The sequence below is a fragment of the Hoplias malabaricus genome, chromosome 2 (assembly GCF_029633855.1).
Source record: "Hoplias malabaricus isolate fHopMal1 chromosome 2, fHopMal1.hap1, whole genome shotgun sequence".
NCBI lineage: Eukaryota > Metazoa > Chordata > Actinopteri > Characiformes > Erythrinidae > Hoplias > Hoplias malabaricus.
The window spans coordinates 29,814,418-29,839,835 of NC_089801.1; the positions used below are offsets into that span (position 1 = coordinate 29,814,418).

A 25,418-nucleotide genomic window follows, 5' to 3' on the forward strand; every position below is an offset into this window, starting at 1 on the left:
CTGAGAAATACTCTTTGGACTTAATGGCAATTTTGTTTGGAAATGTCATACATAAAGGATTTCACTAGTATATATCTCTACTGATTTAGGCATGTGATATGCTGAGTTCAAGGATATATATCTTTATTATTTACTGCTACTCAACTACAACATCCTGAAAGGCCTTAAAATCATCATTCCTGACTCTGTATTTTCCCAGTGCATGCACATATTGGTGCCTGTCATGATTCCAAACACATTCGCTTTGTTTGGGAATTGTATGGGCTTTTCTGGGTCTTGAACACACTCACACACTTCTACAAATTCAGATCCAAAAGTGTTAGGACAGTAGGTAAAATGCAAATAAAAACATAGAGTGGAGTGATTTCTTACGGCGGTGTAAATCTTTAGTAGTTTTGTAGGTTTGTAAGTAGTTCTTCAATTACACACTGTTTAAAAACTCTAGCAGCACTGCTGTGTCTGATGCTCTCATACCAGAGTAACCACTAACAAGTCACAATGTCAAAGTGAAGCATAAATCAGCTTTAAATCAATTTTAACACAAGGAGATTCAGTGTTACATTTTGTCAACTTTACCTGAAATTGATGTTTGCTGCACATTTCTATTTTAGACTAGAGACTTTTGCAAATGCTCCTAAAACATCTAAAACAGGAAATGTAATCATGCTTAGGTATTAAAGCAGCATTTAGGAAAGGTCTGGGCCTTCATGAGGCTGGGTTGAGGCTCTCCACAAAAAGGAAAGAGGAAAAAATACCTTCAGTGAATAATCCAACAGTCTAAGTGCAATGAGGGGTTGTAGGAATTTTAATTTTTCAGCCTCTACTGAACATAATATTACCAAAAGATTAAGGGGCTTCTGAGAAGTCTCTGTAGGGAAAGGTGAAACAGAAAAATATGAGAAAGTATAAACCCGGGCTTGGTACAGATGGGCAGATGCAGAGTTGATAGTAGAAGAAATGGAAATTTAGTTTTCAAATGTGGATCAGTTGTTGTTCCCAGTCCCAAAATAGTTATTAAACGTTTATACAAAGAAAGTGATTTAGCACAGTGGTAAAAATGTTTCTGAGTTAGGTTTATGTCTCATTTCTTACGTTTACAAAAGCGAACTTCAGAAACTGGGCGGTCACAATACGATCTCAAAGATCATTATTAGGACAGGTCAAGGCATTTATTTAACTGATCCTTATCGGCTTTATTGAGATTGAACCTAAGCGTAAACTATTGTTTTACATCAGCGGATACACTGGAGTTGTAAACACATTGCGATTTGTGGCAGAATGTGGCTAAAATATCCGCAAAATGGAAGTAGGAGCATTTACATTGGAGCATGAAACCAGCCCAAAAGCAAAGTGCTACTGCGATTATAGTACTGATAGTGAGTTTTTCTTTTAGTTCTGATACTGCAGTGTTGCACTTTCTTTTTTAAACATACACATTGTATTGGTGTTAATTAACTGTAATGTGCATTGTGCAACAGTATTATCTACCATTGTCTATTACACAGTATCAGAAGATACTCCAGGTCAAACAGACTCTAGGCAAGAAAAGTTGTTTGGGATGTCCCTGTTGCAAACTTATTAGTCACTGCTTTTTGTTTTTACTGGCATTTTACATTCTGTCTTAACGGTTTACAGTTACTTACACACCCACCCACAGTGGGTGCCATTCCTCACTCATACATAGGGACTGCTCCATAAGGGCCAGCAGCCAAAGCACTTCAATACCAGACCCTGCAAATCCACTGACGTTGAGCAGGTTTGGGCCTGTCCAGTATTTTTCTTACAAGGAAAGTTTGGGTGGCTGCTGAAAGAGATGTGTTGCTGTGGCCAGCAGTGGTTTTTGTGGTTTCCAGTGTCCGAATGCCCTGATGGGGACACTGGAATGAACATATGGTGCAATGAGCATTTCCTCGAACAGAGTTGGGGTGCTACTCTGATGTCCTGTATCTGCCACAGTGGCCACTTCTGGCCTCATAATCACCCCGGCTTTTGTGATGTTGCTTCAAACAGGACTCTAAACCTTCCTCCATCTGAACACTGCCTGTATTTGAGCATTTAGGACCTTTCAGACACAACCATGGTGTTTGTTTGGAACTGACGTTTGCAGAAATGAGCTCACAAAATGTTTCCGTTCTTTAACTGTGATGTTTTTTTCTCAGTCTCAGACATTACACTAAGAGAGTAATTTAACCTCAGAGACCCACGTTTTCTTCTGGACGTGTTTTGGCCAAATGAACAAGTCAGTGTCTCCCTCACACCAATGAAACAGTGAAGAACTAATAGCTGAAGACATTTGGCCCCAGACACCAGTAAGGAAGATGGAGTATTAAGAGCATGTATGGATGTAATGGAAAAATCTGTCACACTCACAACAAATTGTGGAGGAGTTTCCATTGGAACAGGGGTCAGAGGAAGTTCAGAAAATCTGATTTCACACTGGTGTAGCTGGTGGAGAATATCTGGTTTAATTCCATAGCAGGACCTTGATCCTGCTATACTTCCACACACACCATGCTTCTTTCTGGTGCTGTGTTTTTGAAAGCCAGATCCCTGTTGCCATAGTGACGGTCAGAGTAATCTACATCATTGGTTCTGAGATCTACGGTCCTCAGACGCTGACTAATGCGCGTCTCTGTCCAAAGAGAAGACCTCATGCTTTGTTGGAAAAACGAAGAAGAAACATTTCTGGAAGTTTGGCCCGGAACGTTTATTTGAACCCCACGAAGCACATAAATATTTCCAATAAAAGTTTTGCTTCTTGTCGGTCATGCGTCGCCTTGCTTTAAATCCCATGACCTCAGTGAGAATACCCAGACCGATAACGCGCCTGTCTTCTTCAGAAAAGCTCCATGTTATTTGTGTGGGTGTTTGTGTTTTCCCACACCAGAATTGCTTTTATTCTTGTCCAGTGCAACACCCTGGATAGATATGAGGGAAGTCAGCACACAGGAGGCAGGAATGGAAGAAACAGAACTTCTGTTATTGTGTAATCAACAGATTCAGTCGTCATCTGCCTAGTGAGGGGAAAAGAGGCATGTAAATGGGCTGTAAGTAACCACACAGGTGAAGGCCATACGTTATCAGCCTGCAGGGCCACCAGGGACCAATTCTCCACATTGACAGTGTCTCCTGCTGGCACATCTTGATTTTCATGATGATGTTTTACATTTGATAAAAACACATTTCCAATGAGACATTAATGGCTCCAAAAAGCTCATGACATTCAATCATGCCTGGGCCTCTGAGACTATATCCTAAGCTTTTGTTTAGTCTTATAACAGACAGCTTTGATTCAAAGTCATGCGTGTTCTAGTCAGTTAAGGTCAGCTCTCAGATGACAACCCATTCTTCTCATTTTCCGCACAATTTTAATCACGCAAACCAAACGTTTCTTGCCAGTTTTAGACGTGTTGCATGATTTTATATCCCCATGGCTTTCTTCAAGCTCAGCTAGAATGGACATTCCTCTAAAGACTGATGTCCACGTCTTTGTTTCTGTCCCGTCAGAAATGAGTTTTCCTCAAGACAGTCATGGTCCACCTCCAGATGAAAACCCCTTTGGTGGAAAAGTCTCTGTTGAGGTCCAGCAGCAGATGGAAAAAAACCCCCACAAAGACTTCTGTGAATTCCCTCAGTGATGTTCTCTGATATTCTTGCATCACCTCCACTGACCTTTGCTTTTCCGTTTCTGCCAATTCCTTATAAAAAATAATTCCTCCTTCATCTGGAATTCTTATCATATGTCTGATGTAATCATAAATGAAGCACAAGTATAATTGATTTAACACGGACTATGCTCTGTGTGCCTCTGTTAATATAGGACCTTTCAGATTGTTTACTACTTGTATTAAATTATAAGGCATTTGTTCCCATCTGCTGCAGTAACAGTCTGTTTGGGTCTTGTTAAAGGAAGCTTTACACAGTTTTTGAGAATATTATTATTACAGTGAGGACTTTTAGTCATATGAGCATTAGCGAGGTCAGGTTTTGACATTAAGCATAGTGCACTTAGGTTTCAGCTACTTCAGCCTGCAATTTGTTTGGGTTTATACAAACTGTAAATTAACATTGTGTATGTAATTCTCCTCTGTATTTGTCTCATTAGGTGAGCTTCTGGTTGGTGAGAGAAATCCTCACAGCTCAGACACTGAAGATCCGTGCAGCAATCCTGAGCCACTTTGTGAAAATTGCAAAGGTATTGTTGGAACAAATTGCCCTTAACTTTAAAGAAAGGATTTTGCATATAATTATGATAATCCCAGGTACTTTGAAAGTCATTGAAAAAGAAAAAAAAATCCTTTCCTTTTTGTGATACCAAGGATACATTTTCAGAACATCATACATGGTTGAGTAAAAAAATTAATGGATATTATACCACAGTTAGCTCTGACCCTGCAATGTGATTGGCTGAGAGACATTCCTGGAGTGCCAATATTACACAAAGCTCTTCAGGTATCACTCCACAAAATACATGTAACCTAGCAACGACGCTAGCGTTTACAAGACAGAACTGTGCCTGGATTTTTTCGCCCAACAGGTAGCGGGTAGCTAATTTTTCCGTTCACGAACCTTATTTTGAACAGAGTAAAGAGTTATGGCGCAGTGGACTCTGCTTTGTGTGATTTGTAGACTGATTTGTAAATGAATATAAAAAAAACAGTAAATTGCTACGTCTGTGTGGTTTCTGTGATTGTGTTTAACTCGAAGCGAGGCGCATCTTTTTTCTTCGCTGCTCTCGTTCGCTAGCGTCGCAGCACGGCTCTGGAGTGATACTCTAAAATACACTTTTAACCTAAACATAGATAACTTGGCATCGTTTAGTGTATGATAGATATCACTACGATCTGAATCCGCTATAAACAGTGGTTTAAACGTGACATTGTATTGACGTGATAAGTTTATCTTAGCTTCTATTCTGATTTAGACAGGTTTTACATTGCACAAGTTAAAGATCCCGAGTTCATTAAAAACAGCAAAAAGGATTTTGTGAGGGAATGGAACTATATTTCCTCGCAGAAGGTTGATAAACAAACACATTTTCATGGTCTTCTTTATCTTAAAACCTAATAATAAATGGTGATAATGAACTGTGCTATAATCACAATAATACACTCAAGGTTCATGCTATAATGTGAGATATTGGCACTGGTGTACTGACCAGTGACAATATAACGTTGTATTGGCACTGGTCAATACACCAGTGTTAATATCTCACATTCCCTCTCTAACATAAATACTTTATATTAACCCTATACATTAGTGTGAATAAAAATATTTATAAATAATGTTTTTATTTAAAAAAACTAAATACAATTATAAGAAGTTATATTTAACTTATAAGAAAAAGATTTAACCCAACAATGTAGCTGTTTTGCTGAATTCATGTGGGTTTGTGTAAAACACTCATTAAATTTTTCTTGTGTTCTGACCTGTTCTGTTTTTAAATGGTCAGTTACAGTGTGATGTACAGACCAAGTTGCTGCATCTCACATCAACTGAACATAAATGCTTACTGATCTGTTTTTTACCCGAGCACAGATATGAAATTTATTTATCAGAACTACAACACCGTCTTTGGGCTAAAGACCCTAACATTACACAAGAAGTTATAACTGCCGATAGTGAATAATCATTTACTAAAAACTAGGAAACTGACATTTTATTGATGGGTATTACCATATGTTTTACCTGTTCTTGTCAGTTTGTTCTTAGAAGGAAATCTGTAGTAAATAATGTCTCATAAATCTTAATTAAATCTGATGAGAATCCAGGGTTTTGAATGTCTTCATGTCATTGGGTAAAATGGACTGGACTAGTCTAATGTTGCTTTAAAAGCAGTGGTCTACAATTGGCATTAATTTAATATTTCTTTACAGAAATTGCTGGAGCTGAATAACCTCCACTCTCTGGTGTCTATAGTCTCAGCTCTGCAGAGTGCTCCTATCTTCAGACTGAGCAAGACCTGGGCGGTAAGTCTCCCTCTCTCTCTCTCTCTCTCTCTCTCTCTCTCTCTTACACACACACACACACACACACACACACACTAACTCATACATGCACTGAGTCACAGAACATTGAACTTGTATAATAAGTCTTTCTGTTGGCCCCCACTTAAGACAAACTTACCAGAAATTAACCTTTATAAAACAGACTCAAACAACAGGCATTTTTTCAGGCAGCCCTAAACCTTTCATTAGCTTAAAATGGCAATCACCAATTCATTCCAATGATTCTACTTCACTTTGTAAAAGCGCCATCATGCTTTCACATATAGTGACCTAAATCTATTAGACATTCTGTACTATGACACTTTTAAACATGGATGCTCCCATGTGGGGGACCTGCTATGTGTTTCATTTAGACACTGTGATATCATATGACTGCAGCTGTACTTGAGAGCGTTTTTAAAAATACATACATGGCCGTCATCGCTTTGTGCATACACTCACACCTACGGGCAATTTAGAGTGACCGATCAACATAATGTGCATGTCTTTGGACTGTGAGAGGAAACCGGAGTACCTGGAGGAAACCCACACAAGCACAGGGAGAACATGCAAACTCCAAACAGAACAGCCCGGGCCGGGAATCGAACCCGGATGGTCTTGCTGTGCTGGCACGGTGGCGCACCAGGTAGTGTCACAGTCACACAGCTCCAGGTACCTGGAGGATGTGGGTTCGATTCCTGTGTCTGTGAAGAGTTGGTGTGTTCTCCCCGTGTCCGCGTGGGTTTCCTCCGGGTGCTCTGGTTTCCTCCCACAGGAACACACGTTGGTAGGTTGATTGGAGACTCAAAAGTGACCGTGTGAGTGTGTGTTGCCCTGTGATTCCCTCCAGGGTGTATTCCGCCCTGTGATTCCAGGTAGGCTCTGGACCCACCGTGACCCTGAATTGGATAAGCGGTTACAGATAATAGATGGATGGATGGAAAACGTATGTGTGTGGAGAGGAAAAATGTTCTGTTATAAATCCAAAATCCATTTGCCACTGGGATCAAAAAATTAAAATTAAAAAATAAAGAAATCAATGATATTTTCTTTGATTTTACTAGATTTTCTTTGATTTGATTTTACTAGATTTTCAACGCTTAATTCAGAAAACTAACCTTGTACTTTATACATTCTACACCATATCTGGTGCTTTTTTTGCCAATTTATGTTCCTGCATATGCATGACATTGCATTAGAATTTTGTTTGGCTGATCTTGCTGCTTTAAATAACTGAAGTATGTTACTTTTCCTTTTTCCATACTGATAAAAATATTAAAATATTAGGCATACAAATACGTTTAAATATTTTGGTTTTATAATTCAACATTGAAACATTCATTTGTTCATTTAATGGTAACTGTGTAGTATTAAATTGTTAATTATGTCAATTGTTAATTAAATCTTCACTGCACTTCACTTATGGGTTCCATCAAGGGAAACATGCTGAAAAAGCATATTTTTTGGGGGAATAATACTGTATTCAAAAGCAGATGTGAGTTTTAGTTTTGACGATTTAAAAATGGTGATATTGACATTAACAATAGTGAATATAGCATATTAATACTTCATTTTTTAGGTTATTTTATGTTGAATTGTCATGTTTACATAATAGTTACAAAAAAATTACAAAGGAGCAGGAGATTGTTGGAATTTTGAATTACAAAATATGTTGTACAGTAATCCCTTGCTACTTCGCGGTTCATCTTTCGCGGATTCGCTACTTCACAGGTTTTTTTCAAGGGGGCTTATGGCTGCTATATCGCAGATATTGAGGGAAAATCTAGGAAAACCGTGAAAGATGAATAGCCAAAATATTTCATTAAATCCATTAAAGTTTCATAAAATTCTTCTATATTTTTATTGCTATTATTAGCCCGTTGTCAGCAAAGAAGAGTGCACAAATCTTTATGATTTTGTTTTCAAATCCTTTTCCTCTTCTTTTTAGTTTATTTATTATTCTATATGTTATTAATTTGAATAATGTAGTAGACCCTGTGCATCCTCTTGGTAGCAGATGACATGCATTATATTGCACAGTAACTTCTTGCTGACATAGTGCGTTGTAAGATGACCTGTGATTGGGGCAATTGGAGAGACGACAAATGTGATTGGTGGATAGATTAATGCTTTCATCTTTATTAGTATACTGTAAAGTATTTATTAGTCTAGGTGCCTAAAAATAATATTTTCTTATGGTGTGTAAATTAAAAGTATTTTTTTAATTATTTACATATATTAGACTAGGCCTGTAGGTGACAAAATATATAATTTGCAAATATTTCTTACGTATATTACATGTATTGTTCATGTCCAAATACGAGTGAAATTTACTTACGCTTAATCACAGCTTAGGAATTACTCTATTAAAGAAACTGGTGGGATATCACATGTAGTTCCAGCTGAAAAACATTATAGAATGACTGTTTAATGCAAAGGGTGGGTTGTTAATAGTACAGGGAGGGTTTTAAAAACCCAAATACTCTTAAATACATAAAAAAGAATTTTCCTCTACTTCGCGGAAATTCGTTTTTCGTGGTTGATCTTGGAACGCATTCCCCACGAAAAACGAGGGATCACTGTATACAAAAGCTTTAAGATTAATTCAAACCCCTAAACAAGAACAGCCTTAAGTAGCTGAAAAGACCAGGATGGATGTTTTAAAAATGCCTGTAGCCATACAACAATCATGTGATTTAAAATGGAGTCACATATGGAGAGCTACAGCTTGATACTCCCAAAAAGTGCCACCAAAGCAATCGAAACAGCACTGTGCTTTTGGCACATAAGGCTAGAAGTGACGTTTCTACTGGCCTTTTTGATGCGGGTCACTGTATTTTGGTCTGTTTTGTGTTTTGGCTCTGGAAATTGGGTCTCGTGTGACTAACTGACCATTGACATGTGGCTATTGCATGTGAAGAAACAGCAAGTGACACTCCTCCATTCTGCATTAGTTTTCTTCATCTTACATCAAAACTTCAAGGCCACAACTTTATTCAATCTTTTTATGCTGTAAATGGAATGTTAACATTTAACTATGACAGTTATTTTTTATGGAAAGAAAAATACTGATGTTGGTCCAAAGTTTTGAGAGAACCCAAACCTTCATACCATGGTTTTACTCAGTTAAAGAAATGCAGACAGCTTAGATTCTGTAAGTCTTTAAAGTTTTACACCATTCCTTTAGGCTTCAAATCCCCCTCTGCTCTGTACTTACATTTCAACTGCTCACCTGCATCTTCAACTCCCCACCCACAAGATGGGCAGTCCCTTGTTCTGCTATGTTGTCATTTCAAAGTAGAAAAATTGACAAATATCTGTGAACGTTTTTAGATCTGAATTGAGAATGAATTTGCATGATCCATTCACTTCCATGGCCACAGGTGTATAAATCATCAAGGCTGCCAAGGGTGAGCAAGGCACTGAACCCCCAAACGCTCTCCAGGTGCTGAGGATGGCTGCCTGCCATTCTGGGTGTATTCACAGCCCATAGTACACTAGTGTGAGTGTGTTCACTGCCACAGATGGGTTAAATGCAGAAGACACATTTCGTTGTACTTTGTACAATGAAAAATAATTGAACGTTCTCATTATCATTGTCATTAAATCCATCCACCTAGGCATGCAGACTGCTTCTACAAACATTTGTGAAAGAATGGGTTGGAGTCTCAGGAGCTCTATGAATTCCAGTAATAGGTTGCCACCTGTGAAACTAGTCCAGTCATGAAATTTCCTCGCTGCTCAATGTTCCATAATCAACTGTCAGTGGTATTATAACAAAGTGGAAGTGATTGGGAATGACAGCAACTCAGCCACAAATTGGGGGTCAGTGGATACAGGTACATAGTATACAGAGATTACAAAATTTCTGCAGAGTCAATTGCTACAGATCTACAAGGCCTTCAGATTAGTGCGTACAAAGTTTCATTGATTGGATTTTCATGGACAAACAGCTGTAACTAAGCCTTTACATCAACAGGCGCAATGTAAAGCATTGTATGCAGTGGCATAAAGCATGCTCCAACTGGACTCTAGAGCCATAGAGACTTGTTGCCTGTAGTGGCCAATCATGCTTCTCCATTTGTCAGTCTGATGGATGTATCTGGGTTTAGCGATTGCCAAGAGAACAGTACTTGACTGACTGCATTGTGCCAAGTGTAAAGTTTGGTGGAGGGGAGATTATGGTATGGAGTTGTTTTTCTGGAGTTGGCTTCAGCCCCTTAATTCCAGAGAATTTAACACTTGATGCTTCAGCATAGCAAGAGATTTTGGTCAATTTCTTGCTCCCAACTTTGTGGGAACAGTTTAGGGATGGCCTTTTCCTGTTCCAAAATGACTGCACTCCAGTGCGCAAAGCAAGGTCCGTAAAGACATTGGGGTGAGTTTGTTGTGGAAGAACTTAACTGGCCTGCACAGGGTCCTGACCTCAGTCTGATAGAACACCTTTGGGATGAATCAGAGCTAGACCTTCTCATCCAACATCAGTGTCTGAACTCACAAATGTGCTTCTGGAGGAATGGTCAAAAACTCCCAGAACACACTCCTAAACCTTGTGGAAAGCCTTCCCATTCGAATCTGTTATAATTGCAAAGGGTGGGCCAACTTCATATTATACCCTATGGATTAAGTATGGGCTGTCACTGATATGTGTGCAATGGAGAAAAAAATAAAATAATATTGTTTTATTTAAAAAAAATGTGCAATGACAGGTTTTAGAAATTATGCTGCATTATAAGAGCAGTAAATTAAACAGCAAAACCAACCACACTTTCCTTTAATTTCCAGTAGTTCATTGCTGGATGTGACTACATGCTGTCTTTAAGTTTTAGGTTTCTTTTTTCCTTGGAGCCAAAAGCCACAGTGGTCTTAAATAACAGTAGCAAAACCACTGAAGAGCTTTTCATGTGGAATCCCAGGACACATTTTACACACACACACACACACACACACACACACACACACACTCAGATTATTCTGAAAGCACGTTTCAAATCAGAATCCAAACACATGTGAATTCCAAATTAAAAGACACTAGGGAATATATTGCTCCCTCTGAGCAGAATACAGGGCTGTGAATAGTTTTAAGGGCCCAAAGGTCATATGTAGTATCATTGAGGGGTCATGTATTTCATGTCATCTGTATTTTGTTGTCTGTGTAGGAATCCTTGCATTGTATTACATGTACCTCCCTAGATAAGACGTTGGAACATTTCAGTGAGGTTCTTTTTTTACCCAGTTGGTTGCTAGAGATAATCACTTGACCTATCACCTGATGCTATCAATTTTGTAGAGTGAAGGTTATTGTGCACTTCCTCTGAGACATGGGACGTACTGACACATTTTTAATACTGCCATGTCATTGAACATGCTCAGTATGCTTGACAGAGAACACTAACTGCTAAAAATGTTATATATGTTAAGAAGTGTTTGCTAGCAATTTGTTAAATGATACTGCTCTGTACCTTAATAGTAAGGCTACTGTATTTCAATGTACAATGAGGATAAGGCAACGCTAACCAGCTCTGAGTATAGTAAGCTGTGTGACAGCTATTTCAGCCAACTGGGATGCCAGGTCTTGGGCATAATCCCCCTTTCTATGTCAGTAGCTGTCAGCTTAGTTTTTTTAAAAAGAAACACAGAACATGAGCTTGCCTTTGGCTTCATGCACTGACTGTATAGCTTGACGTGACCAGTTCTTGACAAGCTAATGGCAAATCCAGCCCAGGGTCTCCACTGTGTTGTGAAGCAGGATTATATGCTCTTCTGAAAGCTTTTCAGAGAATTTAGCGGTTAGCTAAGGCTCACAATCTGAATCGCAGATGGTAAAAACGGTGATGTATGTGCCTGATTTTGTCTTTGTCTGGCAGATTTTAGAAAGGGAATCTCAGCATATGAAAAGTTTCACATTAAAAGTGTAAATTTGAATGAATAACAGCTTTAGCGTATATTCTTACTGTCATCGTTTAGTAATTACAGTAACTTGTCCATTTAACTGTTCTGAATAGGACTGTTTAGACAGGAGGAGAACTGTGCTGTGCTGTTTGATCTTTGTGGCATTTTGACTAAACATAGAGATATTTCATTAAGAACTGTGTAAATGTTTGGAAAAGAGGTGTAATATGTCTTCTTTAAGCAGAGCTTGTTTCTCTACTATCTCTAAATGATGAGTCGCAAGTACTGTTTACCTGATGGTAGAATATTTAAATGAACACTATGTAGAAAATTTTCTTTTAAATACTGCTTCAAAATTATTGTGATGCTCTACAGACCTGAAAAGGGGAGAATAGATCCTCTCTCATTTCTAAACCTCTGCCCTGCAAAATCTTTTGGGGGAAAGTAGGAAACTCTTTCACCTCCTCTTGATTTCAGAACAATGCTGTAAAGTTATGAACTGTGTAATTCATTTTTACAGCACTGTACTGAAATCAATGGTGAGCAGGAGGAGGTGGTTTCCTCTTCCAAAAGTTACATAATGCAGTTTCTGCAGTACCAAGCCCAGAGTAGCAATGTATTCTCCCTATTACAGGTCAATAAAATATAACAATTATTTTGATCTGGAAATTTAAGTTTAAAAAAATTACATATTATTATTTTAACTAAAACTATTTTGTCAACTTATTTTCATTTGTCTCTCCCCTATCTTAAATAAAGGGACATATCTGTTTGTTTGTTTGTTCATTTATTCATTAACTTGTTCATTTGGTCCTTCATTTTTCATTCATTTGTTTATTTTACTCTAACTGCTTCATTTTGATCAGGATTGTGGTGGGCCTGAAGCCTACAGAGATGCTTCAAGAACACACCTTTGACAGAGTGCCAGTCCATCACAGGGCATCACACACTCACTCAGTCACTCACACAGCTGAGAACAATTTTAAGATGTAGGACCAGCTAATAATATTGGTTAATGCTAAGTGACCGTTCTTGATTTGTTCTTACCCATAATTCCATTTCACCAGGTGTAAAATATTTCAGTGTAGTTTTCAGAGCTATACTTTATGACAATATCATGAAATTTGATATGACGTAATTGCTAAAAATTTGAAAATGGAACTTGTGAGGTATTTGAATGCAATTAATTAAATAAATAATAGTCTCTGCCTGTTGCTCACTAGTTTGAAATATTGCCAGTTTCATATTAGTGCTTTGCTCATAAGATTAATTGGATTAAATGCAACACTTATTGCATTATTCAATTAAGCAGTTAGCAGTAAACTGTAAGTATGTTCCCTGCACCTCTGTGAAATATGCCAGACTGTACTTAATTTTTTTTGTTTTGTTCAAGTTAGAAAATTATTTTAGCAAATATTAAATTACAGCTCATTTATTTGATGAAAGTAAACAATTATAAATGTAATTGGCTAATGTCTTTTGGAATCTTTAGGGATCTACTGTTACAGCTGTGGCAATCGCAAAATCAAGATAAAGGAAACATTTTTTCATTTTTCATTGTCGTGTGGTCCCCACAACAATTTGTACTGAGAAAGAGTAGAATGCGCTTAAATTCTACCCTCAATTTCCATTCATGTCATGTGGTGAAATTGAGCTTCTAAATCCTGACATTTCTCGGGAGTGACAGCTATGAATTTTGTGGCATCACTAAAGGCATAACCTCAAGGTTATATGTAATACATATGTATACATAGGTATATGTGTGTATGTGTGTGTGTGTGTGTGTAACACAGGGTATAGTCCTGCGTTTTCTAACCTTTTAAAATTTAGGCAAGGGGTCTAGGTTTTTTTTAGACTTATCTAAGTTAGGGTTTTTTCCCCCGTGCTGCTCATGTAGCAACCATTTACAACAGCTCTTCTCTACTTTCTGTTTAATTTTATTATTGTATTTTTTTTTGCCCTAAGCATGCACATTAATGTAGCATGGGGATGAATGCACATGTTAACTACCATTAAATCTTGCTACGTTAGAGCAAGCAACTTTAACATTTGAGACATGCTTTGGTCAAAATACCATCTATCCATCCATCCATTATCTGTAACTGCTTATCCAATTTAGGGTCTTGTGCTGAAATGAGAATGAGTCAAAGGCTGCATGAAGCATATACGAGTCTTTAATGACAATTTATATAAAGCCACAAAAATTACAGTGTTTTATGACAACTCACACATGTCTGTTGTCTTATTCAGTGTTATGTCAGGATCACAAGCACATTTTGAAGAAATTTCCCATGTGTTTGTATCATGTTCATTCATAAAAATATTACGTAACTCCCTTATTTATCTTGATCATTGCTGTTGTAAAAAAATGCCAGGTCCTTAATGAAGAGCGTGTAGACTGAGCAGCTAAATCTCAGAGGTTTAAGGTTAACCGCTTGCAGCTGTGTTCAGGATTGGCCCTGAGCTCAGGGTAGCAATAGTTTCCACTAATCCTGCTGCCCTGCTCTTACTGGTAATGATGGAAGAGGAGCTTTTCCTACCAGACTCCTTCATGTCACTCTTTCCCACCACTGCTAATTTTGTGTAATTTTCAAGGTGATTCTCCAGGGGCTGCAACACAACCAGCATTTGTGAGGCATGTAATGGGGTATACCATTTGTTCCACTACATTTCCAGCAAAATAGCATCCTTAAAGTACATTTTCCAATGTTTTAAACCTGTTCTGCTATTTGCGAAAATGGTTTAAAGTGTTTAATTTGTTTGGGAACTTGAGAGATTATTGAAGCTCAGTACTAAATTAAGTACTCTGAGAGCCTTCTCACAGTAGTCCTTTGAAAAAATACTTGTATTTTTTGTAAAGTTTGTACTTTCCTAGTTAAATCATGTTGTTTTATATATGGCACATTCTGAATCATTAGTGCAGCATTTCTATATATTAGCCTAATTTAAATTATTGGAAAAAAAGATATATAGGCTACTGGGGTGTGTCAAATCATTTAAAAATAAAAGGTGATTAATTGCATCAGTCTGTTATAGGGCTAATATTTGACCTGTATGTGTATATTTACCTATATAAAATAAATGTGTTTACTTTTTGTGTTTACAAACAACATTTTTTTTAATTTGAAATTTAAATTACAATTATATGTTGCCAAAAAAGTATGTCTTTAAACCTTGTTTTTATACCTAATAATCATTTACTTTTAAACTTATAAGGTATTATGTAGAAAGAACAGAATGATATTTTAGGGCATGCAAATTGCTGTGAATGTCAAAATATTTTTAAATAAAATACTCAACAGGGCTATTCATTTGCTAGTAGTGAATGTCATAGCACTGAACATTTTACAGAGTAACATGGAAGAAATAATATTACTAATCTTTTTCCAGCAAGTAATGAGTAATCCAGCAACTTCCTCAACACTGGCTGAGATTCTAGAAATGTTTAATAAAATTTGTATGTACCTTCCTGAAAGTCAGACTTACAGAAAAACATTGAATAGCTGAAGTCAACTGACTGTATTTGTATTTCCAGTAGCTTAGGGGCAGGGCGTTTGAAACATTTTCTTTTTTTCCCTCCACTTTCTGTGTGATACCTGAGGAATCCTTAAAATGACTGTGTGTCTGTGCATGAGTTTGTGTTTCCTGTAGGTTTTGACCACTCACTGGGTCATTATAATAGTCCAGTATAATCATGAGCTATGCTCTGTTAGATGATCCAATTATAGCAATATGTCTAGACTTTCTTAATCACACTTTCCACCTTAATGAAGTACTTGCCACACACAGTTAATTCTACACAGAATCTTTCTGATTTCTCAGCCAACAGTCAAACCGCTGCTGACATTGTTCATTTTCGTGTTCCTTTCCATTATTTCAAATCATTACCATCAGTTTCTTTTGGGAAAGAAAATATACATACATTTTTTTTGCTAATGTAACTTTGGCTCTAAACTATGGAGGTTCATGTTTTGTTTCATTACTGTTGTTCGCCTAGTTGAAAATTCCACTATAAAATTTTTCGTCTGCAGCTACAAAAGCATATTTACCCATTTACACTCTTGGAAAAAAGTTCCATCAGTGATGAGTGATATATGGCAAGCCTGTCAGCGCTGCCTGTTTAGGAAATAAAGGAAATTACTATCTCTTTTAGAAGAGTTTTCTGTTATTCATGCTGTAGTGCACTTATCCAATGCTCTTTGTCTCTAAGATTTACTCACACACACATTCTTTCTCATAAGCCCTAACAACGCAACGAGTCTGATGAATTCTAATATAAATGCAAGCTATGTACAGTAATATAAGGTTACATTTTGAATAGTTGGTGTTTTTATATTACTATGTTTTGTAGTAGATTTAAGCTGAATATCATTTCAATATGCAGGAGTGTTAACTTTCTTGTAGCGTAAATATAACAATATTCACATGTTCACTACTAAATGAGCTTGTGATTTATAGGATACAGTAATATTCAGTGGAATGCAACACACCTCAAAAGACCAGGTTTGTTTATACATTATATATAATTTTTAATAGAATTACTATTCGTGCATTCATATGGTTACGTGACTATTTCGACTGACTTGTGGAATGAAATTCAGAGCACCTGTTCAGTGCACATGGTTTAAGGCACATTACTCTAATGAAGTTCAAATGTGCTGTACATTGCCAGATTTGTCATAAAAACATTGTCCAGAAATGACATAGTCCAGAAATGGACCATAGTCCATTTGCTGTCCATGAACTGAGCCATTGAAAGTTTCCTTGAGAGAGTATGGCTATGAAGCTGTTCTGTTGGATGACGTCATAAAATGGACAGAATGCAAGTGCTCTGTGTTGGAAGATTTTGAAATATCATGGCCCCCCACTTTTCTGGATTCAACTTTTCCACGTGCTGCATCTCGCTCAATTTACATCTGACAGATTTATGACTGAATATTAAACAAAGTGGGCCTCATGCCTATAGTTTGATGCTTTACTGTAAAGTAATAAGCCAAAAACCACTTCTTTACAAACTGCTGCAAAGAGAACTCCAATGGATAGTTCAACATGCTTGGAGGAGAACACTAACACCTCTCTTGGACTTCTGACCATGGATGGCTGATGCATCACTGCGATCAAACTGCCAATCTCCCAGTGATGAAAGGGCCAAGGCTTATATATATATATATATATATATATATATAATGTGTGTGTGTGTGAGACACGTACATGCATATACTATAGTCTAACTCACACCAAGACACTGAAAGCTCAGACCTCTTAGCGTGTTTAGCGCTGTAATGCATATTTGAATGCAGGTTTTTACTGCTGTTAATGTGTACAAGATGTAGGCATTGGCCCCCGTGTCTTATAAACCAATGAGTTCTCAGCTTCCATGAGCTCATGCCATGACCAATGAGACTGCTTTTTAATGAGAAAGAAGGGAGAGGGGAGATGATGAGGTGATGCGATGAGTCTGAACCATGGGCCTATTTGGCTTGGCAGGTTTGTTGTGCTGAGTAGGCAAAGGTGCAGAGAACTCTACTGTGTCCTTTAGAATACAGTATCCAATATTTTAGGTTTGATAATGCTTTGGAATTGTTAGTTGCTATGATTTTTTTTAGTGTAGTTGCTAGCTATACACACACGTATATACATGCACATAAATGCACATTTAGAACCAGTTGATTTTTGAGTATAGTAGTGATGGACACCATTGTCCCATGGGAAATGGAAATGGAGGAGCTTCTCATGCTTGGAGTGAATTTGGCTCTGTTCTAAATAATGCCCTACTCCCTACATACTGCAGTTCACACATTATAAAATTAATAATACTACACACTGACAATGCACTAAATGTTGCACAGTGGATGTGAAGCTTACATAGAATATAAGAAGTTGTATTATAAGGTAAAATGCAGTATTTATTGTAGTAATCATTAGTTTAGGATCTATACTGTGCACTATGCAGTGTGGAGAGAATTTCTTTTTTTGTTTTTGAAAAAACAAAACAAAACAAAACAAAAAAACACGAGTCTCATAGACATGAGTTGTCATAGCAACAGTTCATGTCGTAGTATGTTAATATTTTGTGTACTATTCTGCTGAACTCCCACTTCTAATATATGTTGTAAGTGGTAACTAGGTAAGTAGTACATACTGCATAGTATTAGTGCGGAATACACAACTGAGATGCAGCCCTAGTTTGCTTTGAAAGGAAGAATAATAGGTGTCCAGCACAATGCCTAGACATGAAGCTAAAAATAATTAGACAGTCTGACCTAAAGCCAGAAATCTGATTACCCAAATTATAGACCAAAATCCTACCAATAAGTGTATAAATCAAAAAAAGAAATGGAAGTATTGTTTTTATATATTTATCTATGTAGATCTTACTCGGTTGTCTTGGAAGGCTTGAAGGTGTGATATGGCCTGAACACTACCACGCAGAAAATTTTATCATATATATTTTGGCCCTGTATTTCCACTTATGAGGTTCCTGATACTGTTCCCATGTGTTCATTTAAGTACAGACTTCTTGTACTTTTCCATGACTGTCTCCGTGTCAAAATAATCCATGTGGACAGACATCTGGAACTAGATTCTGAGGCCTGGCTGTATCCCATATATAACACACCTAGCTGTACACATTTTAGCAAATGTCAAGAGCATTAAGGCAGAAAGCCTAGGTTGCAAACCTAGTCCTATACTTGCTTATTTACTCTTTGGACCAGTAACTCTTGTTCTATTTAGCTTGTAGCTTTAACTTTTGAGCTACGTTTCTCAGACAGGTTAGTGTTAGAGGAGAGTGTGTGTATTTTTATAAGCAACCATTCAGAGTGTGTCCCAGGTCAAGTCTGGGGCATGTGTGGCAAGAGCGGGCACAAGGCCTAGCCAGGACGTCCCACTACAAGCGCTGAAGGATCCTGGTTCTGGACCTTGATGGGTAATATCCTGTGAAAGTTTGTTTTAATAAAATTCCACATAATCTTTTCTATATATTGAGACACATCACAGTGTCATATTCTACTTTTTGGGGTAATAGTATGTTTTGCAATCTTAACATCAAAGGATATCTCAAATATGAATCAACAAGAAAGCATATTACTTTTATTTTTTTTTTTACTTTTTTAAAAATGTATTTTCTAGCATATATACTATATAATTAAAACTAATAGAATTCTAAACATCAGCATTGTTATGTTTATGCATGTATACGTAACAGCATCTTCTTAATGAAGTAATACTGGATGTATCAAAGATTATATTATATTTATATAAAAAAAATTACTCCTCTATATAAGGTACCCACAACGTAGATGAGATTCATTCTATATTAAAAAGAAGCCTAGCTTTGCCAGACCATTGAATAGATAGCGTTTGTCATACAGGCGTCTTCTGGCATTTCAACATTTCAACAGTAAGTAGGATCCAAAATACATACCGTGCTTATTAGAAGTCCTTGAGAAGCTTTGGTGCTTCATATCGATGTCTTTGTTTACATGTTTTTTATGTTATTTTGTAATACAGGAAAATGAGGGGCAGAGCTATAACATGTAGAATAGAAAAGAAGGTATATCTTCACACTACTTCTTTTTACAATAATGTTTCAAGCAAAGGTACAAACCCAAATGAAATAACATGACTTTGGCCAAACTGAGCTTTATTAGCTCCTCCTGTTCTGTTGTGGGTCTTTTATGAAATCAAGCAGTCAGTAAGTGAAACTGTCTCTTCTACTGACCTGTTATGTTGTCCATAAAATAAATAATAATAATAAAAATGAATTTATAGTCCTTTTCATACATACCATTTTTGCTTGTTATTTTAAAACTCTGTGTATTTGTTCAGCATCACCAGGCCTAGGCCTATTGTGAGGCACCAACACTGGCATAAAGATATAAATATCCCATTGCAATAACTGCAGGTCAGTGTAGCCGAACAATTTTAAACAAGACCGCTTGTTCAAAATGTGTGTTCCTGTCCTGCCACAGTGTTTTGCTGTCATCCCTCTCTCCAGCAGTTCTCCAGCTGTGCACATTCACTCCCTGGAAGTGGAAATGTATTTGAAATCTGTGTTTGGGTAACTGATTGAGCCTCATGCTACTGTATTCAGACATTCTCAGCAGAAAAACTGGAACTGGAAAGAGATGGCTTTGAACGAAGACATATTCAGCACATATATGTGTCATACAGAAGCAATAGGAGAATGCACAAAGGAGACAGAGAGAGAGAGAGAAAGAAAGAAAAGGGAGCGGTAACTCAGTAATTCAGGAGTGGAAAAAGCTTGTTCAGCACTTAAAATATTAGAGGGAACTGTACACGTTTTCCTGAAAAGTCAGGAATTTGCTTTGACAAAAAATTTGGTTCCAACTCCATGCTTTCTCTTGTTCTGTCTTGTGTGTCTCCCTCTTTCCCTTTCTTTCTTTCATTGTGATGGACACTGCCTGTTCATCTCTTGATGAAATTCCTGGAAAGCCCTAAAAATTCAATTATTTTCACTTATGAAATTCTATACTATTAAAATATAATCACAAAAGGCCCTATGGCATTGGCCTTGGTCTCTACCAGTGGTTCTCGAAGTGGTGGAGGGGGAGGCAAGGTATTTGCAGCAAGGTAAATGAATGAGATACTTAATGCATGTCACACAAGTTTGTGTTGGTCGTCCTCTGGTTCTTTATCAGTGGACACAGAACGCTTTTGGTTGGATATTTTTGGTTGGTGGACTATACTCAGTCTAGTAGTGACCCTGAGGAGTATAAAATCACTAGCAGCACTGCTGTGTCTGACCCATTAATACCAGTACAACACACAATATATCCTGACCATAGAAGAAAAGGGCAAAAAGAATGCAGAACAAAAGTCAGATTACATTGTTTAATTGTAGAACTATGAAATGCACCTGTATTGGCAACAGCACTGATAAAATGGACAAAGATAGTAGAAACAAGGAATGATAGGTGTATATATGAAAATATGTATATAGTGTGTGTGTGTGTGTGTGTGTGTGTGTGTGTGGCAGATAAAAGCAGTAGCTTAATGACCGAATCTGTTCCTTGTTTGCAGCTCATCAGCCGTAAGGACAAGGCCACTTTTGAGAAGCTTGATTATCTGACCTCAAAGGAGGAGAACTACACCCGAATGAGAGAGTACATCAGGTCCCTCAAGATGGTGCCCTGCATCCCCTACCTGGGTGAGTCAACTGTTTAAAGACATTTCTCATTAAAACCTTTCTTTTTCTGTAGTTTATAAACCTATTTTGACAAAAGAACATTCACTAGAAAGCAGGAGGAGGTTTAGTTTGTGAATATCCCAAATATCAGACTTCTCAGTTGTGCTGAGATCCTGCTGATACATTTCTGAAGCATATTTTTATCCTTGGTTTTGTGTTTGGGCTGGTGTGTATATGTGTATATATATATATATATATATATATATATATATATATATATATATATATATATATATATATATATATATGTATGTATGTATGTATGTATGTATGTATGTATGTGTGTATGTGTGTGTGTGTGTGTGTGTGTGTGTGTGTGTGTGTGTGTGTTTTAAGTTGGATTTTGACTTCTCTCTCTCTACCTCTCTCCCTATCTACTTTCCTCTCTCTTAGCTGCATTTTCTGCCTAACACAATTAGAAAAAAAAGGAATTTTTCAAAATCATAAGTGAGTGTTATTGTGTTATTGTTTCATCTTTTCTGCAGATGTGTAGCTGAGCTTCCTGTGTCCGTAGGGATTGCTTATTTTCCGCCTATAAACTATAGGCATTCTCCAGCTTGAATATGCTTTTGTTACAATTTGAAGATTTAAGTTGGATTAACAGATTTATTCTAAACCCTAGGTCTTTGAGACAGGAGTTTATTCTGGCTTCTTTGGTCATATTGGTGCTGATCATGAGTCACATAGTGGCATCTGGACCCAAAACATGTGTTTACTCTGGAATGAAATCTGAAGTCTTCCAGTAAGATGTTGTTTACATGTTAGCATTGCATCCTGATTCTGTGAGTCACTTGATTAAGTTGTGTTCACAGAAATACAATGGCATCAGAAAGTGGACATTTATTAGTGCTTTCCAGAATTGTGTTATTGTTTCTGAGACCTAACATCATCGGTACTGACTAATAATCCTGGGCAAAAATCAATAGTTTATTCAGTGTTTATGTTTATCCATTAATTTTTAAGGAAATCTTTTATCAAGATGTTACTGAAATAAGATAGATTACATGTCTGAATACAGAGAAGAAAAGGACTAGTCCTGATATTGGTAAAAGGTGTATAACATACTGTTTACACTTCATGGATGTACACAAATATTACTGATATTACGTATATCAGCCGAATATCAGCCCCCAACTCCTAATCTTACCTTAACCCTAAACCCAAACCTGAACCTAGTCTTAACCCTAATGTCCAAAAGGTTAAAAGCAGCAGTTATTTTCCCCTATGTAATGTTCTCACACTACACTTTACAACACTGCTCTTCTGGATTTAGAAAAGCAGTGCCACCAGTAGATGGAAGCTCACTTAAAGAAAATGACTATGAATCATAGTGGATCATAACAAAAGTTTATGAAAGTTTATGAGTATGCATTAATTTGCAACTTCTTTATTGGTACTGTTTACAGCCATCAGGTCCAACAGTAATACAGATTTAATTTCCTTTTTTAATTTTTAAAGGGGACATCTAGGATTGTGAGAAAACGCAGCTCTTTCTGGTTGTTCACATTCAGAAGCACCACGTCTTTTAAGGTGCCATGGTGTGTTTGAGGGGTAAAAATGACTGTTGTTGATATGTGGCTGGAGATTTACTTGTCTGTAAGTTTTTATTCACTGTTTGAATTACCACAGAGTCACTTTGGTAACACAAGTTGATTGGTTTTGTAGCACTCTCGGTAATGAAGCCAAATTATCGTCTTTGCTTGTGCTTTCCAACATTTGGAGATTACTCCGTTGTCTAAAACATCTCCAGATGCCTAAACAGAGAGAGAGAAATCCTAGCATACTGGACCGAGGCAGTTTTTTTTTACTTATTTATAAACACTGAGGTTTTGTAAACACATTAGACTGATTTTCAGTACATAAACAGACTAGAACTACCAAATGGTTAGGAAACATATTCTAAGTTTTATATAAAGACTTTTTTTATTATTACAGTCATGAACATCCCCTTTAAGACCTCAGTTGTTAACTCAAGCAAATGTTAAACTGCAATTGTGATACATTTATGCTGTGTATAATGATGAATGCTTTTATTAAATTCGGGATCATTAGTAAGTGTATTTGGCTTTTTTTTTTTTTGCTTGTGATTAAAAATGTAAACTTGTATTTAATGTCCATTTTGACAGGAAATTTAAAACATCAAGGGGCATTTCTGACCTTTGCACAATACTGTTGTTTTCTTTCTACACAATTTAACATTCTTCTCCAGTCTGTCTCTTCCAGTTTGATTCAAGTTGATGTTACCTCATTGAATCTGTGTTGTTAAATTCCAAATTTACCCAAAACACATGTGCATTCATATGGCATGGCCTCCATATGCCCCTTCTCCCTGAACAGTTGGATGTCTGTTCTTCCTTCAGTGCCCACTCTGTCTTCTTCCTCACTGGCAGTCAATGGAGACTGCCCTCTGTTTACTGTAAACTTGGTTAAAATGACTGTCCATTGTGGCCTGGTAAAGCTATGAGCTCCTAACCCTACAGTGGCCTCATTTATTAGACAAAGTATTTTGTCACTGTCAAAAAAACAGCTTTGATTAAAATTCAACATCATATTATCACAGCATAATGTTCATTATATACATTTTTCTTTACATCATTTGAACCCAGCAGACTACCTTTACATTGTATGAAACCTGCATAAAAAATGGCCCAGTAGAGACGCTCCAGAATGTATTTAAAACATATCGCCTTGCATTGACTTACATTAGAAATAAAAGCGTTTGGCTTCTCCTGGAAGTTTACCATAATACCAAAATACTATAATCCTGGCGTTTGTATCATTAAAACCACAAGATGTTGAACGTTAAACTGTAGTTCGTCCAAAACCCTTTATTGTGCTGACCATCCCCCACCCCGTTTTCTACAATTTTTTCCATCCTTAATGTCTTTTCCAGTCATTTATTATGAATATATTTTTCTGCTTTTTGGAAACTGTCATTCATAACTGTCACAGAGTGAGGAGGGAATGAAAGGAAAATGACCAGACCAGGGATTGAGTGATGTCTTCATGGGTTTATTTTCTACTAGACAATCTCCTTTTAATCACAAAGGCCTTTGGCTCCTTTTGGGCCTTTAGTGTCTTCAGATTGAATTGAATATTCTTAAAGGAATACGCTGTATAACTCTAATCATTCCATGGATAATAATTTTCCATTTTTCCACTCTTTAAGAAACTATTTTTCAATTAAAAACAGAAAAAGAATACATTTAAATTAATCATATTTTTGTAGGATTCAGGGATGATGAAGCCCATAGGTGAAATTATATATTGCAATGCTCTGTTTTGCTCTACATATTTGCTTGCCTTGTTCTTCAGTATACATTACCCCCACAAGACCACCACAGAGCAGATCATATTTAGGTTGATAATTTTCAGTGTTTCAGTGACACTTACATGGTTGTGTGTTAATGTCTGTTGCATTGGTACAAGTGGATCAGACTCAGCAGTGATATTGGAGATTTTAAACATTGCACACAGTCCTCGTCCACTGTATTAAAACATTAACATTGTCAGTCCACCTTGTAAATGCAAATTTGTTGTCTCTAATCTGTTGCTGTACCATTTAAATTTCTTTTACACTTTTTTCAGTTGTCAAAGTATGCTTTTGGTTGGATATTTTTGGTTGGTGGACTCTCCTCAGTCCAGCAGTGACAATGAGGTGTTTAAAAAAACTCTAGCAGCACTGCACTGTCTGATCCTGCCATGTCAGATCATATCAAATAATTCCTGCTCTGTGATGGTAAAGTGGGGATCCTGACCATTTGAAGAACCGGGTTAACTGGGACTAATAAAGAATGCAGAACAACAGATGGAAAATGCACCTATGTGATATGTATGTTAATATACCGTATCAAACTTACCATATTGACTTGATAAACACTGATAATTGAAGACAGCTCTCACTGTGTGGAATCATATTCTGTCATAATTAGTGGCATAACACAGATGTGGCATAGAGACTAAGCTGCAGACCACTGTATTTTTTATCATTACGCTTTGTTTCTGATGTTGGTGTTTTCACCTAGTCATAGCTACTCACTTAAAGCACAGTAACGGGAAGGTCATGGACCCAACACATCGGGTTAAACCTGACATATTATCACAGGCTTACTGATGACAGCTGTAAAAGGAAAAGAAGATCCACAACATGGCTGTACATAATTTATTGCAAAAGTCTGGAAGACATTTTACAAGGCATTGAGGCCTTGTATTACAAAAATATTCTCACTGTTACTCTATACATCTGTACATGTCACTGTCTGGCATTCAGAGCTCACTTCACCTGCAAAAACACAGTTGCTATTTTCCGATTAGGGCCTGACCGATAT

At 37.0% G+C, this 25,418-nt stretch overlaps 1 protein-coding gene across 2 annotated transcripts in view; it reads left to right on the forward strand.

Moving 5' to 3' along the window:
- Positions 1-25,418, forward strand: part of LOC136679751 (ras-specific guanine nucleotide-releasing factor RalGPS1) — a 144,378-nt gene that overhangs the window by 42,088 nt on the left and 76,872 nt on the right. For both annotated transcript variants that reach the window (XM_066658424.1, XM_066658432.1), the window contains exons 6-8: positions 4,106-4,195; positions 5,877-5,969; positions 20,925-21,051. In XM_066658424.1, coding sequence (XP_066514521.1) covers positions 4,106-4,195; positions 5,877-5,969; positions 20,925-21,051 — 310 coding nt within the window. The remainder of the gene's footprint in view (positions 1-4,105; positions 4,196-5,876; positions 5,970-20,924; positions 21,052-25,418) is intronic.